The sequence below is a fragment of the Eurypyga helias genome, unplaced genomic scaffold (genome assembly GCF_000690775.1).
Source record: "Eurypyga helias isolate BGI_N326 unplaced genomic scaffold, ASM69077v1 scaffold14252, whole genome shotgun sequence".
Lineage (NCBI taxonomy): Eukaryota > Metazoa > Chordata > Aves > Eurypygiformes > Eurypygidae > Eurypyga > Eurypyga helias.
Window position 1 is genome coordinate 1 of NW_010238003.1, and position 19,456 is coordinate 19,456.

Here is a 19,456-nt window from a genome sequence, read left to right on the forward strand (position 1 = left end):
GAGGGAGGGAGGGAGGAAGAGGGGGCATAATGGGGCAGACAGGAGAGTTCAGACCTACGACCCCATGAAGAACCTTTTGCAAGCCTTGGAGAAGAAAGGCAGGGGAAGAGGAAAAGTTGTCCAGCAGAAAGGAGCGTAACAGGGATTTGAGGAGAGGTGATGGATCAAAGTGTTCTCAGCAGGATTAGTCCTAGTCTCTAAGTTTCACGGGTCCCTGAGCATCTCCAGCCACCCATGATGGCTCTGTGGCTGAGGTGGGAGCAATACCTTGTAGTCCATCTGTTCAGAGCAGTTAAACACGTACACCATGATGCCCAGGGCTCGTCCCAAGTCTTTCGTGGTCTCTGTCTTGCCAGTGCCTGCAGGGCCTGCAGGAGCTCCACTCATCATGAGGTGCAATGACTGCGTCAGGGTAATGTAACATCTTCCAGAGCAAAGGAGGAAGGAAAAAAGGAAAAAGACTGAGACTTGATCCAACAGGTCTGTATTGGGTTTGTGTGACAGGGGATTTTGGTAGTGGGGGAGCGCCTGCAGGGGTGGCTCCTGTGAGAAGCTGATAGAAGCTTCCCCAGCTCCAATTCAGACCCACCACTGGCCAAGGCCAAGTCAACTAGCAACAGTGGTAGCACCTCCATGACAATGTATTTAAAAGGGGAAAAAAGACTGTCAAGGAACCTGCAGTGGGGAGAGGAGTGGGATGTGACAGCACAAGGCAGACCCCAAGGTCAGTGCAGAAAGGTGGGAGGAGCTGCCTGGAGCATAGTTGCCTTGGCAGCCCCTGGTGAGAGGGCAGGCTGTGCCCTGCAGCCATGGAGGGTCACAGGGGGGCAGGGACACATCTGCAGCCTGGGGACAACCCCACACTGGTGCAGGGAGATGCCTGAAGGAAGCTGTGACCCCATCGGCCACCCACGCTGGAGCAGGCTGCTCCTGAAGGACCATAACTGCAGCACATGGGAAGGACTCATGTTGGAGAAGTTGGTGAAGGACTGTCTCCTGTGGGAAGGACCCCACGCTGGAGCAGGGGCAGAGTGTGAGGATCCCCCCATGAGGAGGAAGGAGCAGCAGAGTCAAGGTGTGATGAACTGGCCACAACCTCCATTTCCTGTCCTCCTGAGCTGCTCTGGGGAGGAGGTACAGAAATGAGGAACAAATCTGAGCCCGGGAAGAAAGGAGTGGTGGAAGAAGGTTTTTAAGGTTTGTTTTGGTTTGCTCTCATTTTCCTACTCTGATTTGATCAGTAAGTAATGAAACAATTGATTATTATTCCCCAAGTCGAGTCTGTTTTGCCCGTCACCATAATTAGTGGGTGATCCCTCCCAGTCCTTGCCTCAATCTACAAGCATTTCCTTCCATTTTCTCTTCCCCATCGCACTGGGAGGAGGAGTGAGCAAGTGGCTGAGTGGTGCTTTGTTGCCAGCTGGGCCTAAACCACAACAAGGCCCCTGTTGAGCTGCAGAGGAAGAGCAGCAAGGCAATGCACTCAGGAGAGCCTTTCTTCTGCAAAGCAGTAGACGAGCAGAGTGCATGAGTAAGCTGAAAGTTCTCTTGGACATTAATTACCACCTCTACCTAGCTGTGCTTTCTCCAAGAGACACTCAGCGTCTTCCACTAGGGTCTGCCAACCTCTTTGGTCCAGGGTTGTGCTTTCTGTGGGTCCTCATAACACTTTTTCATATTGGGTACGTCCCAGACAGTATGGTTGGCTTTTCCGAAAGACCTCCCACTTGCTTCCCAGTGCTCTTCAGGCCAAAGCATCCCTTTCCATATCACTGACAGAAATCTGCTCAGATAGCCCATGAAGGATCCCACTCAACACTGCAGTAAGCCCCAAAGCTTCTCCATCATGCTCAGGACAGACACAAGGCAGGTGCCTACATGTGGGTGTCCGTAATCCCAGTATAAGCCACACTGATGTACTCAGTATGACCAACAAAACCCGATAATGCTTAGGAGCTTGGCTCAGCTGACTAACATGTGTGACTAGAGCCACCTGAGATGCCCCTGGCCACTGAACTGTCACATAGGGTGGAAACATAAGACAAGGAGTCCAGAGGAGACTTGCACACTTCTGGATGGCAGCTAGAAGCCAGAATGGGCAACGCAGAGCATCTCAGGTCACCCTAGGTGTCCCCATTGAGACACCTGAACCAAGCAGTATGTCTAGACATACCAGCTCTATGGGGTCTGGACATCCTGTGCATAGGCAGACACCCATGGGTGAGCATCTTAATCTGTGAGCTGAATCCCATCTTGGGATCTGAGGCAGAGATACCCCAGAGGGTACCGCCATCAAATCACAAACCAGGTGACAGGTAAAGCTCTGCCACAGGATTGCTGGGCCAAAAAGAAAGAACAAGGGGGTGCAGGTGACCAAACCAAACCAACCTTTGGCTGGCAGCTCTCTCTTACTGAGTGGCAAAGTGCAGCTATCACATTGTTTCCCAGGGACTTGCCTGTCAGTCAGTGGAGTGATCACCAGCCGAGGGGTATTGCCAAGGTATTCATAGGAGTACAGGAACTGGGCATCGCAGATATTGGCAAAGCAGTGCCGCTCCTCATCTGCCCATCTGTGCCGGAGCTGTGATAGCCAAATGAACGCCTGGGCATTGTCCACCTGAAACACAGCCACAAACACCATCACGTGAAGGCCAGGGATGACAGGCACACACAGCTCACACACCAAGAAGGTGACTGCAGTGAAGTTTTCATCAGGGCTGGACTTGTTTTCACTGGGAAGGCAGGTGGGGTGAAGAAGGTCACCTCCCTGCAATGCAGTGAGAAATGTCACATCCACATCTCCCATCAGTAGAGGAAGCAAATTAGCGACCACATTGGTGGGAGAGGAAAAAGCCAATAGAAAAAAAGCAGAAAAAAAGACTCTTAAAGATATTTAAGAAACAGCAAGTCATGAAGAGGCTCTTATAACAAACAGATGGAGAGAAGGAGCAGAGGCTGCTAGACAGGGGAGGGACTACAGACAGCACCAGGAAAACAGGCTGGGGACAGGGGAAGAAGGACAGCCATGGCCAGTGCCCTCACAACCAGCAGGCAGGCCCAGCAGATGGACTGCTTGCCCCAAATCAGGCCCAGGCACCACCAAGCTCAGCTGAGCCTTGAAGTCAGAAACCCTGCAAACAGCCTAGATGCCTCTGAGAGGATACAGAGGCGGGCAGAGCCACAACCCAGCACACTCAGGGCACTTTCCAACCAACCTGCAGGGCTGGGCCCTTGGCACAGTATCAAGGCCAGGGAATTAGTGTGGGAGAGGTGTGCAGAACAAGGGAGTCCCAAAGTAGTCCCTGTAGCCCCACACTAGACTGAGGAGGCTACAAAACAAAAAGTCCAAATGCATTTTCTTCCTTTATAAAGCTATAACCGAGACTGCATCCAGCAGCCTCCCAACACAACGCCATCATTCATCAACATGTGCCTTGGTGACAGGACATAGGGCCACACTCTCACTCCCAGTGTGAATCTGTGGCAAGTACAAGCTCCTCGGTGTTGCAGGGCCATGATACAGAACAGCACTGCAGGCTTTCTGCCTCCTTACTGCAAACACAATACAGAAGTAAATTTAGCCGTAAATTTAGCATCTCCCACTGAGACAGGCAGTGATCTGAATGGCTCATGGTTGGCCTATCACTCCTGTAACCCTTACTCCAACACCCAAAACAAGACCATGCTGAGATGTGAACACAAACCTTCTGCGCTATCATCTTTGCCACCACATCCCGAGCATGCACGTCGACAGTGCATATGGTCATGATTTTCTGCCTGTCCCCCTTGGAGAGCTGCCCAATCAGCATGGTCACGAGGGTGTTCAGCTGGGTCACTTGCTTCTTGTGATATTCCTTCATTGCATTCTCGTAGCCTTCCTCTACCCTGGCAAAGGCAATCCCAACCTCGGTTGTCCACCAGATCTGGGTGCAGGAAAGAGCCACCTAGGGAAATGGGCTAGATCAGTGTCAGAGCAAACACCAGAACTTCCTTACATTCCAGAATGCCTGATCCACAGGGAGATCAAGGATAAAGTATCCGTGACATGAAGTATTTTTGTTATACAGCAGTCACAGCAGAGAGGACAACAGAGATCTGCCCCGTGAAGTTCATTTAGAACATCATATCAGTGGCAGTCACATTTAGCAGCTACTTATTAGTAAATCAGCACCTTTCACATGCCTGACACAACAGAGGGGAAAGAGCTGAAGACCACAAGGCTGTCAGAGGTGCATCTGAGGGTCTCTTTCCCCCCATTAGCCCTCACCACCTTATTTTCCTGCTGCACCTCTCACTCCTCTGGGTGTATAGACTTCCCGTGACCCACAGCAGACACTGCCCAAGCCCATGAGCTCTGTAACCCAAACAAGAGTGTATCCTCCCTGCAGCCCAAATCAGATCATGGCGCTCAGCCTGGAAACTCCATCAGCAGATTGCCAGGATGAAGTACAACTCATCCTTCCTCCCTCTTAGACAGCACAGCAGAGGCCAGAGATATCCCCAACAACATCTAGAGGCCCTTACTAAAAGAAGGGACGTGCAGAACTGAAGGGGAAGCAAAGCACTTCCTTTCCCATGCATCAGCCAGAGAGTAGATGAGGAACAGAGGCAGATACCTGAGCAGGGTAGTCAAAGAGCCACTGTTCCCTCGGCTTCTCCTCATAAGCCATGACAGCTTCTGTCATCTCATCTCTCACAGTAGCCCTCATGCTGTCTAGTACATGATTCAGCCAGACCTCAACCTAGAGAAGATATAAAATCACAGTAACACATTTGCTCTTCTTAACCGCCTTTGGTAATTAGTGAAGATATGGAACAGGACAAGCATCTCAGTTACTGGGTTAAAGAAGCCTCACAGCCTCCTTCAGTGTGGCATTCCGCAGGTTCTGGTTGGATTAGCATCTGTCCAGACTCCAAGAATACAAGCCAGATTTCTCTTTAACTCTAGCTACAGGAGAAACCAAAATGAACTCCACTGATGAGCAATTTGGTTTGGCATGTTCCACTTTCAGGCCATGACAGAATCACTCATGGGACTTGGATGCAATCAGACAGTAGCAGGATAAAGCTGCTGCCAAAGTTGGGAATGGGATTCCAGCTGAATCTAGTATTTCTGAGGCAAAGCCATCACTGACAATATAGTTTAAATGCAAGCAAGCTCCATCACTGGGGAACTCAGTAGCTGGTTTTATTTATTTTGGCTTCTAATAATAGTCCATGCAACTATAGGGACAGATAACCTAAGCAGTAGTTTGATTCCTAAATTTCACACTCTAACTCAACGTAGGAAGGAAGGAAGATTTGGAAACTAGGGAAAAAAGCCTTCTCTTTTGAAAGATACACATGCAGAAGTACTACGGGATAGCTTAGTTTATTTTAATTTGCATACCCTCCCTTACTGAGGGTACTTGTAACAATCTGTAGGAGTAACATTCAAAATGTCTTAGAAAAATTCAAACAATAAAACCTAGTTACAAAAAGGTCACAGACCTTTCTCCCGCAGTGGACTATGACACCTATGCCACAACTTAGTGAAGACCTATTCAGCGGGACCAAGGCCTGTAGTGTAAGGAGGAATTAAACCACACATCCATCACCTCTTCCAGTCTTTCTCACACATAAAGGAAGAGTGGAAAAGCTCTGTGGCACCTTGGCAACAGATGCCCACACAAGGGGTAGGGGACTAGATCCCACTGGACAGTTTTGATAGACAAAGTCTTCCCTCTCACCTGCCCACTGCAGTCACAGGGTTCACTGAAGCTGACATATTCTTCCTCTCTACTGTACATTCCCAGGCCAACCTTGGTTGGATTTTGCTCAGAGTCCGGCTGGAATTTGATCTTGGCCAAGTTGTCAAAGAGTTTGGAAAGATGACGTTGCACCTGTAAAAGGAATCGTGTGAATAAAGCTCTGAGACAGAACAAGCAGAATGGAGACCACCATACATGTCACAGACACAAACATAGAATCACAGAATGGTTTGGGTGGGAAGGGACCTTAAAGATCATTTAGTTCCACCCCCCCTGCCATGGGCAGGGACACCTTCCACTAGACCAGGTTGCTCCAAGCCTCAGCCAGCCTGGCCTTGAAGACATCCAGGGATGGGGCATCCACAGCTTCTCTGGGCAACCTGTCCCAGTGCTTCACCACCCTCTCTGTGAAGAATTTCTTCCTGATATTTAATCTAAACCTCCCTGATCTCAATTTGTACCCATTACCCCTTGTCCTGTCACTACAGGCCCTTGTAAAAAGTCCCCCCCAGCTTCCTTGTAGCCCCTTCAGGTACTGGAAGGTGCTATATAAAGTCTCCCCAGAGCCTTCTCTTCTCTGGGCCGAACAAGCCCAACTTGCAGCCTTTCATCATAGGAGAGGTGCTCCAGCCCTCTGATCATCTTCGTGGCCTCCTCTGGACTCACTCCAACTGGTTGATATCCTTATGTTGGGGTCCCATGAGAGCAGAGCAGAGGGGGAGAACCACCTCCTTCAACCTGCTGGCCACACTGCTCTGGATACAACCCAAGATATGGTTGGCTTTCTGGGCTGCAAGCACACACTGCTGGATCATGCCTCATCAATTAACACCCCCAAGTCCTTCTCCTCAGGGCTGCTCTCGATCCATTCTCCACCCAGCCTGTACCTGTGCTTGGGATTGCCCCAACCCAGGTGCTGGACCTTGCACTTGGCCTTGTTGAACTCCATGAGGTTCACACAGGCCCACTTCTCCAGCCTGTCAAGGTCCCTCTGGATGGCATCCCTTCCCTCCAGCGTGTTGACAACACCTGTATTGCATTTCTGTGATGCAGTTTTGACAGCAGGTGAGGGACTACATGGGGTCTGTTGTGAGAAGATAATAGAAGCTCCTCAAGCTCCAAATCTGCCCTGCCTCTGTTCAAGGCCAAGACAATTAGTGTCACTGTGCTAAACATTTCTAAGAGGGGAAAAACAAAAAGAGAATGTTTTGCAGCAGAATTGGAAACAATGTGGAGAGGATAGAGGAGTGGGATGTGAGACAGACACTAAGGCAGACCCCAAGGTCAATGAAGAAAGGAGGGGCAGAGGTGCCCAGAGCAGAGGTTCCTCTGCAGCCCATGGTAACTAATGAGATTGATTTTTTGCTCAAGTCAAGTCTGTTTTGCCCATCACCATAATTGGTGAGTGATCCTTCCCTGTCCTTGTCTCAATCCACCAGCCTTTCCTTCTATTTTACCCTCCCCATTCCACTGGGGGGAGAAGTAAGCAAGTCGTTGCATGGTGCTTAGCTGCTGGCTGGGCCTAAACCACAACCACACCACACAGCTTGGTGTCGTCAGCAAACTTCCTGAGGGTGCACTTGATCCCAAGCACCGGTCCTAACACCGACCCCTGAGGAATGCCACTCGTCACTGGTCTCCACTCAGACGTTGACCCGTTGACCACCACTCTCTGAGTGCGACCATCCAGCCAGTTCTTTCGGGCAGTCCATCCAGCAAATCCATGTCTCTCCAATTTAGAGACAAGGATGTTGTGTGGGACGGTGTCAAATGCCTTGCACATGTCCAGGTAGATGACATCACTGCTCTTCCCTTAATCACCAATGCTGTAACCATGTCATAAAAGGCCACAAAATTTGTCAGGCACGATTTGCCCTCATGTTTCCAAAGCATGATCTTGGACATCTCAGTAGCACCACATCTTCTCATACATGGCCAGGATACTGCCAACACAACCCTCTTGCTGCCTCTCTCAATATTTCCAGCTATTTCTACATCATTTAGAAAACAGACAGCCTTAATAAATCCTATTTCCCTATTGGAAAATCTCCCATACAGGGCAAAAGCACAGAAAACATTCAAACATTGCATGACCTCCTAGCCCCATCTTCCCTACATGTAGTGATGAGGGGTCTCTAGCCATTGCTCTACTTTATCTTATTCTCAGCACACTGTGGAGTTTTCTTCACTGTGAACCCTTCTGTTTTTTCACTGTTAGAAATGAATTTTGGGACAATGAAAAGTCCTGAGTCCTGAAAAGTCCTCCATATAGAATAAAGACCTCTATTTCTGCTCAAGACCCATGATAAACAGCTCAACAACCCAGACCTTCTACAAAACACCCATTTTGACCAAAAGCACTCTTCCAGAAGGACAAGAACCATTCAGTCCTGTCCTGTTGAAGAGCCAACAGGGAGATGCAACATCACTGCTGCAGGCTCTGAACATCAGCACCTGCCTGCTGGGAGCTGAGCAGGTCACCAATGCTTCTTCTAGATGACTACATAAGACACAGCTAAATCACTGTGTGTGTCACATGCCACTGCCAACAAAGGTGGGCTTCCTCTGTTCCCACAGCAAGGGTCAGTTCACAAAGCTGTCCCAGACTGCTTCTCTCAGTGACAGCCAGAGACAGGGAGATGGACAGACTCCCAAGGCTGGGATGAGAATTGAGAACAGCCTGTAATGCCTGGTACTTAATGCTTTCAGAGAAAGTTGGGTGAACTTGTCTGCCTAATTCTAAAGGATTACAACACTCAATTCTCACAAGCTGTTCTGCAGGTGGACATAGCTCAGGAGTTTCTTACACATGCTCAAGTAGGGTCATACCTTGCTAAGTACATCAGAGAAGCAATGGTCACTCAGCAACACCCCCAGACAAGCATATCTCCTTTCAAATCTTATGTAAACCACAGAAACTTTTTCTTACATCTAGAAGCTTCTACTCACAAATCCCTACTGTCCATTCCCAGACCCTGGCCAGTCTGCAGGGCTTTGGACATACTCCAGCATTTGCTGCAATCCTGCCCTCACAGCCCTGAATCCACCTGCATCTGCACAAGTTCAATGCCCAGTTCAAGGGGATAATATCATTGTGTATTAAATCCTCCTTTAGGAATTATCAGACTTTGAAGCTACAGTGGAAATGTATGATCCTACTTAACATTTACTTTGATTTTACTGCAAATAGTTTTGAATAACCAAACCAGTTATGAATTACTTCATGGAGCATTTCAACACAGTATCTTCTGTTTGCTTCCTGTGTTTTTTTTCTCTCCATTTAAGTATCAATCAACTATGTATTTATGATACTATCCAGGCTGATATCACCCAGCAGCAGAAACAAACATAAGCAGTGCTAAAGGTTAGTGGCAAACAACAGCATTTTCAGAAGCACTTGCAAACCTGCTCCATTCATGTGCTCCCATGAATGCTGAAAATTATTAAAAGCTTAAAGAAAGCGAGATTACCCACTACTGAAAGATGAAATAAGGAAATCATTCCTTAACCAACAGTCTGCATTTGCTGTGAACATCTTGATTGATTTTCACACCAATCTCAGGATAAATGATGCATCCCAAACAAGGTCAACCAGACTACAGCATTGGCAACCAAAGTGGCCGATGTCTCCTGAAAGCAACTCCTGCAGCACTAATGACGAACCCTAATGCTAGTATGCCCTGTACAGGAAAACATCTGCAGGACTGAATCCTCTGAACTCTGCCCACCAAGAGGTAGGAAGGGACTGTGTTCCTCTGGAGAATGGGAGGTGAGAGTAGAATGAAGTCATTCCTCAGACAGGAAGTTCCTCCCCAAGATGACCCAGCAATCCACTGAACTCAACAGGAGGAACAGTGTATTTGGAGTGATTTTCCCACAAGTGGCATTCAGATACTACCCCCAGAAACCCATCCTGGAGAGGAGAAGCTTCCTCAGTCAGATGGCGCAGAAGACCAGTGCAGAAAGTCAGATACTCAGCCTGGCCCCTCAGCTGCGCAGGGATGGATGGCAGCTCAAGAGAACTACTTGCTTGTCTTGGCCACAGCCTCTGTCTGACCACCAATTGTCTCACCTCTTTCAGGCTGTGTTTTTCTCTCCCCTATAACCAGGACAATCCAAAGGCCTCAGCATAGAGGAAGGAGGAAGTGGCTGACTAGCAAATGCTTCATTCACCTTAAAAAAGAGACCTCTCCTTGTCAACATTTCCACATATGAATGACCAGTCTGTGGCAATTTCAACAGCAGATGCTGTTTGGTGGTATCCCAGGTTGGGGATCCAAGGTCAGCGACAATTTTTGGCTGAGATCCTCAAGAAAGATGATTTCCTCCAACCTCACTGTACCTCAGCAGAAACAAAACCACCGTTTTTATGGCATCAGAAACATAGCTCTATGCTGTGCAGTGCGTTCAAAACCATCTGCAAGCAACACCAGGATTAGATCAGACAACACAGAGAGCACATGTTGCCTTTCAAAGATGACAGATGAAGGCCAGCAGTGAAAGAATTATTAGTAATCCAAGTGAGAGTGGGAGAAAAAGCACTCAAGAAAGGATAAGCTGCAGGAGAGTCCCAAGACAGCATCTTCCACCGTGACATTACTGACAGCTGGAAAATGCATAGGTGATGCACTACAAGGCTTACCAGCTGTGGGTTGGTACCATTGGAAAGAATATCCAATAAATCTGCAGAAGAAATGAAGTAAAATCTGGGAAAGGCCAACCTCTTCATGTCCAAATATTCAGCCAAAGCCTTCTCACACAGAGACAACCTGGGGAGACAAAACAGATAAACATAGCCCAGGACAGGTGGATAAATATGCTGTCATGTTTCATGCTATAATTTGGATTATCAAGCAGATTTTCTGCTACCATGGGGAAATGCCAGACATCAGCTGAGCCTGTAGGCTGGTCCTCCACAGGATTTTCTGAATAGATCAACAAAGCACATAGTAACACATAGATCTGTCTCTACTCCCAAGTGTCAAACAGCCTAAGACTCACAGAAGCCTCATAAAAATGCAGAAACAGAGATGAAAGAAGAGCCTAGAAAGGGTTTGCAGCCTGGCCTACAGTTTTAGACAAGCTCCTAACTGCCATAGGTGATTCCACACAGGGATGAAAGTTTACGTAACTGGTTTTATTCCAATGAGACGCATTTTAAAGACTGATTCAAACCTACTCAGCTTTTTTGTTTGCAAAGCCTGAAAGCCTGAAAGCCTTGTTTGCTCCAATCTAACATGAAACTTTCAGTGTTTACATGCTAAAATGCTGCTGATCTTATAAAGTTCATAAATAACATGCAGCTTGTCCCGTGAGGAACACTGGCCTTATCTGAGCAAAAAATGAAATAAAATCTTTATTTTAAATGGATAGTTACTGCTGACACAACAGCTGTCATATTAACTTTTAAGTGTGTTCCAGATAGACTAGCTCATATGTTGAGAAGTGTATCATCTCAGGACTAAGGTCTTTCTCAGGGAGGCTAGCTATACCATGTGTCAAGGGTATACTCACAGAGATAATCTCGTAAATTAAAGAACACAGGCTCAGCTCTGCTGCAGATATCCCTGCTTGGACTGCTAAATAGATATTTAAGACATTGTATTTGGAGTGGCAGTGAGACCATGTGTTACTACAACCAGCTGAATGACTAGCTTTGTATATGTGCAAATCAATATTCAGGATGAGGGTTTGCATGTACACAAAGCCAGACTCCACTTTGGGGGCTTCAGGGTGATAGACCACAAATAAAAAGACTTGAGAAAGATCAGAAATGTTGCCACTAGTGAATGCAAAGAATGCACAGTCTAGGAAGAAAGCCTTGGAGCACAGGTTAAATGAACTTTGATCCCAGTCTGACAAATTCTGGAGACAGAAGTTCTACCCACCTACTCTGAATGTCCTCCAGTTGTTGGGAAAGACCTGGTTTATTGGTGGCCTCAACTACATTTGGGGTTTTCTGAGTTTCATAGGCCAGTTCTTTAAAGTCCACATCTATCCCTTCAAAGCATTTGGAGTCCTAAAAAACAATACAAAGAACATGTTCAAGGTAAAACGCTAATTTTGTTCTGAAAGATCCCATTCTCTGGGTGCTGTCTTTGGGTTGAGGGGAAAGACTCTCTGCAGAGATCCTTCTGTCCAGTGCACAGAGGAATCTCTCACCATTTCAGAAGGGGTCTTCCACCCACATGCCTGAAACAAGTCTCCAGTCAGGCACTTGCCTTTTTTTCACTGTATACCACAGGGGTTGTGGATAAAGTGATCCATGAAGAAGCCAACGCCTAGGATCAACCATTCCCATGGGACTGAATTCTCCTTTGAATATCCCCTCACAACTTTTCCTCTTCCATGTCCAGATGAAATATCAAGTTTCCCTGGCCACAGGAGCATGAGATGCTCTTATATTGAGGAAAAGCTACAGACTTCCTGTGAGTTCACTCTTCCCCTCTTGCTATAGTATGGGAGTCCCAGTGCCCATCCCTGAAATGGGTATGATGACATTTACAGAAAAAAGCCCTTCCTTGCCTTGAGTAAGGCCATGGAAACGCCATGTCAACAGCAGAGAAGCACACTGACATTTAAGCTCTGTACCTAACAGGGACCTTGAATTTCTGGAGTTAACAGTGAAGAATAAATAAAGCTATGTTCAAAATATCTCTGCTCCTCCATCCTTCCCAAGTCAGGCCTCCTGAGTGAGCCAGAAGACAGAATAAAAGTGCTCCAAGCTTTCCTGGTAACAATCCATGTTAACCTGTGTTCAGCCCAGGTAGCCAGGCTGTGGATGGAGGGTTGAACCCCCCAGTAAACAAGCCATGCAGCCAGCTCCAGACAGACTACCATGCCTTGCTGGCACATCCTCCCCCAGCTCCGGATGCATCCCGCGGAGGTTCAGCCTCCAGAGGCTTTGAGCTTCATCTTTTATTATAGGGAAGGGAAGAGGCTGCTGATTGCACTGCCTGCCTGACAGGTTCTGAGATGCAGACAGCTGCCCAGTAGGATGCAGATTTAAATCATGATGTGATTTCATACATGCCATTAGATAGCTGTTGGATATTAACAGTGTGCTGGCACACGGTACAGCCTTCAGAGCACTGGTTATTAGCACCTGTATATATTGCCCTGCAAGCAAGGTGTGCTCAGCGCTCTCCAAAGCAGAGGGAGGAAAGTCCAAGTAACCAGAATGAAGGAATGGAGACAGGGTGGTGTATTTGCTGGGTGTCCCTGGGCTGTGCACACACCCTCTTGGGTGTCAGTCCCCTGGCAGGGCTGTCAGTGACACTGCACATTAATGGGAACAGTGGTGATGCAGTCAACTGCAGTTCACTCACAAGCTGGACTCGAAGACACCCCCAGGGAGGTCAACAATGGCAACTGTTCCATTTTCCGAAGCAGGTGTTGAAGAAAACTGCTCTCCCCCTGCACCAGCACTGAAGGCAGGTGGATGTGACGGCAGGGAAGGGGATGCTGCCAAAGCCACCTGGTCCAGCTCTAGTCTGACAGTTTGCAATGTCTGAGTAATTATCCTGGTCCCTTCCCCTCTGAGGAAAGACGGAACATGCCTGCAGCCATGAAGGAAGCTAGCAGCCTCACGCTCAGTCTCCAGAAGCTCTGTATTTGCTATGCAGCAGTGGAGGGAAGAAAATCAGCTTCTCAGCATGACTCAAGCACAACCTACAGTCCAAAAACATCCTGGGGCAGCAGCAGGGAAACTACTATAGCACTAAAGTATCTTCCAAAAACTCAAGGCAGCAGGAGAAAAGCCCTGCTTTGGGGAACTTGGCATTATAGATAACCTGATTTCATATAATGGAGGCTCTTCTTCAACACTTTCCAGAAATGAAAAACAGAATTTGGGGTTTCATACCTCAGGAAGCTGTGCCCGTATATCTTCTGAGCCTATGAATATGCTCTCCAAGTGAGACCACGTACACTGCACTTCAAACCAGAGAGCAATGACGGAGTCCACAGTGGACAGCTTCCTCTGCCACAGAGACACTTCCTCCAAGAAGAAAGCTATGTATTTGGATGTCATTAAATTCTGCAGCTGCACCTGGTTGTCTTCTAGAATTTCAATTAGCTCCTCATCTGACTTCAGCAATGGGACGTTCGTCCGGTGATGAGGCTCATACTGAAACTCCATGGTGCTCCAAGTCATTTTTAGCTCCTTGAGGACTTTCTCCATATTCATTTCTCGCACTGCTTTGTCTACAATGCCACGTACCTCATCCTCAAAGTTATGCAGGTTGAGTTGCAAGAGGTCAGCCAGTGTGGTGTCCGAGTCCATCGCAAACCTCACGCCTGTCATCTGCATCAGTTGATCCCAGTGTCTTTCTCTAATGGCAGGATTTTGAAGTTCTGCCACAGCTTTCAGGGCCATCAGCATGTTCTTCACCTTGCTGTCCAGCCCAGTGAAAGCATCCCATGCCCTGATTTCCTTATCCAAATTCCGAATATCTCTTGCAAACTTTTTACACTCCAGTTCCATGTTTTCCACATTAATATCCACCCATTTAGTGGTCTGCCAGTCATCAAGGCTAGTGTTCACAATGAAGATCATATCCCAGAGCTCTTTGAGAAGACATAGCTCCTTTCTGCACTGCTTCAGCTGCTTATAATCTGGTACCATGACTTCAAACAGACCAGCTGATTCATAAATAGAGGTCATGGCTGACTCCATTTGTTTAATTTCAATGTGCTTTGCATCTAGCAGTTGATAGGGCTTTTTGGTGTCAAACCTAGAAAGAAATGTTTGTTCTTCATAAGTGCTATTGTAACAACTTTTAAAGAAAACATAAAACAAACAGTGTCCCTAACAGACAGAGGAGAGATGAAACATCCATCGTACACTTTGATGGTACAGCCACATGGCACTACTGATGCCACCTTAAAGTGATATTGTGCACTCAGCATCCACATTCAATCTCTGGCTAACACTGGACAGTGTTCCAGCGACAAAACACCCCAGGCATAACAGGTACAACACTGTGAGAAGGCAGGAAATATATGCAACGGTTAGACCATATGTCCTCAGGACACTCGGAGATAACTCCATAAAGTTTTTTTTTTTCCTCAGGGCTTCTCTGATGCTATAATTTGTCAGTACCTGAATGGTGCTTCTTTCTGAAATCGCTCTCTAAATCTGTGCTGCTCGACATCAAATGCTGCACAGCTCTTGCGCAGAACTGTCATTTCGTTCGCCTGCAGAGGAGCCACATGCTGTTTCACAGCTATTGACAGCTTCTTTATATTGTTCCATTTTTCTGGAAGCTCCTGCAAACAAAATTTAAATGCTGGTATGCATTACTTGATATTTGATATAAGACGTATTGCATCTTTTTATGAATAATCTCAAAACAGCAAAAGCAACAGATTCCATGTCTAAAACTGTAAGGAAGCTTTGTCAAGATGCAAAGTTGAGGATACACAGTTGAGGAGGTTAATGGAGACCCACCAACACTATGGAAAGATGGGAAATAACCTGGAGGGAGTTCTAAGCCAGCAGAGAGAGCCAGAGAGGGACCTGTCTCTCATGTGGGGTCTCTTTATGGCACTTTATATTCCAGTCTCTATAGAAATCACTATCCATGACCACAGCAGGGCACACATGGAGCTGCTTCCTTGTCCTTCTCATATAAGCTACCAGCTCCAACCCATCCATCTCCACAGCTGTGGAGGGACCAGTACCTAGAGGAATTTTTCTGGTTTTCCCACTGTATACAGGAGTGAATGAATCATTCAACTATGTGTCACTGTCACTTGCCATAAAGAACAAAACTGTTTTGTTATCTCCTGCATCTGAATGGCTGCCCTGCATTCCTCATTTCTTCTAGCAGAAAAATAAATCAGCTGTTTGAATGTACATGCACAAACAGGCACCAGAGAAGCAGCTCTCAGGCAAAGGAATTAGCAGAGCTGGGTTCCCCGCAGTGCCATGTTTTATGCTGGGCTGAAGATGTTGCAGCAGCCAGAGTATCCATGTAATGAAGCTCTCCTTGTCCACAGGGAGTCTGTGGGAAACTAGAGACCCTTTAACTATTCCAGATTTGGTGACCCAATCACCCACATATCACCACTGCATAAGCAGAAAACGAGGGGATTGCTAAACCCACTCAGCTCCCATCCAAGCCTGCAGCAGAGAACTGGAGCATCTGCTGCACAGATGAATAAAGCAGGAATATCTCCCCAAAAAGGTCATGCTTTAAACCTGGTGTCCTACACAGACCACTCCACCCACAGCACCCCATGACTATAGGGTATCCATCAGCATGTAGCCACGTGCTTCTCCACTGTAACATCTTGGCTGTTGACAGTGCTTGTCTCCTCTTCCCAAGGCTGGCTGGGCACTGCAGTCTTTTCTAGCCTCCATCTAATGGTCCCCTTTCCAGAAATGAAAATAATTCCCAAAAGAAAACTGATTCTTCAGAGCCAGATGTGGAAAGGTGCCAAAATACTTTCATAACCTGCTCCTAGTGATGTCCCCTGGGTCAAGCAGATTTGGTGTTAGAGACCCAGTGAAGGACTAAAGTCCTACGAGAAGGCATCTCCTCTGCCAACATTATCCTTCCCATCTCCACAGTTGCCAAGAACTGGCTTATTTAAAAATAATTATAATTCAACCTAATTAACAGATGTATTTGAAAATGCATTAATTTTTTTCAAGAGTAATCGCTGGGAGTTGGAACAGGCAATTCCATGTTTTTCATACATAACAAAAGGCTTAATCTCTGCTTTAAAAGAAAAATCTCAATATAACTCCGAATTTAGAGCTATTAAGGCACATCTGACAATAGCAAAATACTATCCACTGAGGCCCTCTAATGACAGGCAGTAGGGTCTTAAACATTCCTGCAATGCTCTCAAGCTCACATTCTCTCAAATTGGTGTCCACCACAAATTGTTACCCACCTCAAGTTGCTGATAGACTTCCCCCGGCAGCTGTTGCTCGTATGTCTTCAGCAGTTCAATGGTTTGCTTCAGGGGATCAAACATGGCATCAGCGACACTCTGCCTTTCTTTAATGGCCAGAAGATGACCCATAATCTCCACCAAGCCATCATAATCTCCTTTCTCAACCTTTTTGCTCAAACCTTTTTCAGCAGTTTTTATGAATTTATCAAGCTCAGCTAAGCTGTATAACACAAAGCAGGAAAGCACAAAATGAGAGTAGTTCATATTGAAGTAATTATTGGCCTTATCACAGGCAGCCGGACTGGCATGGACAGAGACAAGGCCTGGCTAGCCCTGTCCATTGCACAGCAGCATGCTGATGGCATCAGAACAACAATTCCTGCTCAGAGGGACCCACAGATGTGGTACAGCTTCCTGCAAGGAACAAATAAATAGATTGGGATTTTTCAGGCTAGAGAAAAAGTATCTGAGAAAGGGTATGACTGAGACGTCTAAGCTCAGGAGTGGTCTGGAGGGAATGAATTTGAAAGGGTAGTTTTCATCTCATCTCTTCCCATACAGGAATTCAAGACCCCCAGCTGAACCTGGCAGGTTGCAGCAAAGCTACAACAAAAGAGGGATTCTTCTTCACACATTGCGTCATTTCACAGGGTAATTCCCTGCTGCAGAAGGTTGCAGATTATAAAAATTCACAGCAGTTCAGAAAAGCAACCGAACACTTGTGGTCAAAAAAAATCCACTGAGGTCTTTAAATACAAAGGCAGGACCCCTGACTCTCGAAATTCTTGAGCTATACATTGTTAGAGATAAGGAGAGTACTGGGGGAAGCTTCCCTACCTGTTTACCTGTTCCTAATCTCTCCTGTTACTGGACAATGTCAGCAGAGGCATGATGGGTTCCTGGATCCCAGGTCTTTTCCAGCACAGCTCTTTTCAAAACACTTACCTATTAAGTGCCCACTTAAATTCTGTGGTTGCTGCCTGGCCAAAATGTATCCTTAAAGCACTCACTAATAAAGACTAAGCCACTGAGTCAGGGACTCCTAATAAGAACTCTTAAATGCCTGGTTTTAAAGCTACACAAAAACCTCTTTGCACAGAAATTATCTAACAGAATTATGGTGCTGAAAAGAACACAAAAGATATCATCCACCACATGCACAGCCTTCCCTGATATATATGACTGCAAATACTTCTTTGTAAGCATCCCAGACCTATGAACATACTTCAGTTGCGACTAATTAATCACCTGCCGCATCGTCTTGCACAGATCTGGTGACTGAGCAGCTGTTCAGAGCAGGGAACATATGTTAATTTAAAACTTGCCTTCAAAACTTCTCATTTTTTTTAACTGTGAAACTACTTCTCCATGACTGCTCATGCCAGGCAACTCAAATTACATTTTTTGTAGCGTGCATTCAAGAGCAATGTGTTTACAAATAAAGCAAGTATCTCATGGCATTAATGCAGCTTTACTGACAGCTCATATCAGATTCAACAAAGTAAGCAGAGAGCCCCAGCACAGATCAGATTGGTTGGATTGGGACGAATGGACAAACAGATGTCCTAGCTAACACCACACAGCAGGTCCCAGGAGCACCAGCTCATGCAATGTCAGTGATAACAAGTCTGTATAACTGCTTCTATTTTACACACTCAGCTGTACCAGTTCCCTGTAGAGATCAGGGGATGAAAGATATAGGGGATATGATGGAGCTGGCACGCAGTATGGGCCCCCTTCTCATGTTCCTGTATTGCACCTATTTGGTTATCAGTGTGAAACTATAAAGCCCAGCCAAGACAGGAAAAACCCTCTTTGGTCAGCACTGGCCCCTGGGAGAGGAGACCAAAACAGCTCTTACCTGTGCGTGACATGGTCCATGAGATGCTGCTTGAACACCAAGCTCCACCTTTTAATCACGTTCAGCAAGGATGCCTTGAAAGGCCTAGCATCGACTTTCATCCAGCTCTGGAAGATGCTGATGGGTTCAATGCGATTCACCTCCTCATAGATCTTCTCGTAGGAGTCAATCTGCTCTCTTATCTGCTGCAGTGTGGGAGGTGTCTCGGCGATACCATCTTCTGCATGGGCCTCCATTTCAGCAGCAGTGAGGATGTGCCCATAGAGGAGGAACTGGCGGCAGAACTCCCTTCTATCATCCCCATAGAGGTAGGAGTACTGGTCGAAGGCACTGCGATAATCGCAGCAGGCTGACATCACGGCCTGCACACGTCCCATCATGTCATGGCGCATGTCAGCCAGATCGGCCATGTCCTCCATGTCAGCCTAGGAGAGGAGAGGAGACCAGTGATGCAGGAGCAGCATGGTACCTCCTCACTGCCACACAGCACAAGGGAGCTGCACAGACCTGGTAGTGTGGGAAGCCACTGTGCTTGGCCAGCCGGGGCACCAGCGATGAGATCCGATAGATATCATTGAGAAGGCTTTCCACCATGTCGTAGAAGCCATCATTTGTGCTGGGGTCCAAGGAGGGATGAAATATCAAATTTGGAATCACCAAATCCAGCTGCACCTCAAACAGGGGGGCAAGCCCTGCCTTGGGATCTGATAAGGAAGAACAGAGATGCCAGGATTTTTTCCAAGGAGAGAAAAGTGAACTTGAGCCACCACTAACATCCCACCAGAAGATGAACACATGGCCCACAGGGACACCAGGTAGGTGTGATCCCAGACACCCACACACCAGGTGCGGTGACATTATACCTGCACACAGCATGGAGGAGATGCTGGCAAACTAGCTGATTGTTCCGGTACCCACAGGAGATACTGGAGAACAG

General features: G+C 47.0%; 1 protein-coding gene across 1 annotated transcript in view; it reads right to left on the minus strand.

Moving 5' to 3' along the window:
* Positions 1-267: 267 nt before the first annotated feature.
* The window catches only part of LOC104506671 (dynein heavy chain 9, axonemal-like), a gene marked incomplete at its 3' end in the record, with an annotated part of 40,523 nt that continues 21,334 nt past the window's right edge, over positions 268-19,456 (minus strand). The window contains exons 14-25 of the mRNA XM_010147700.1: positions 19,027-19,223; positions 18,520-18,944; positions 16,656-16,878; positions 14,854-15,020; positions 13,615-14,485; positions 11,639-11,769; positions 10,393-10,519; positions 5,730-5,882; positions 4,617-4,742; positions 3,705-3,944; positions 2,457-2,617; positions 268-424 (exon numbers count right to left, since the gene is read on the minus strand). Coding sequence (XP_010146002.1) covers positions 268-424; positions 2,457-2,617; positions 3,705-3,944; positions 4,617-4,742; positions 5,730-5,882; positions 10,393-10,519; positions 11,639-11,769; positions 13,615-14,485; positions 14,854-15,020; positions 16,656-16,878; positions 18,520-18,944; positions 19,027-19,223 — 2,978 coding nt within the window. The remainder of the gene's footprint in view (positions 425-2,456; positions 2,618-3,704; positions 3,945-4,616; positions 4,743-5,729; positions 5,883-10,392; positions 10,520-11,638; positions 11,770-13,614; positions 14,486-14,853; positions 15,021-16,655; positions 16,879-18,519; positions 18,945-19,026; positions 19,224-19,456) is intronic.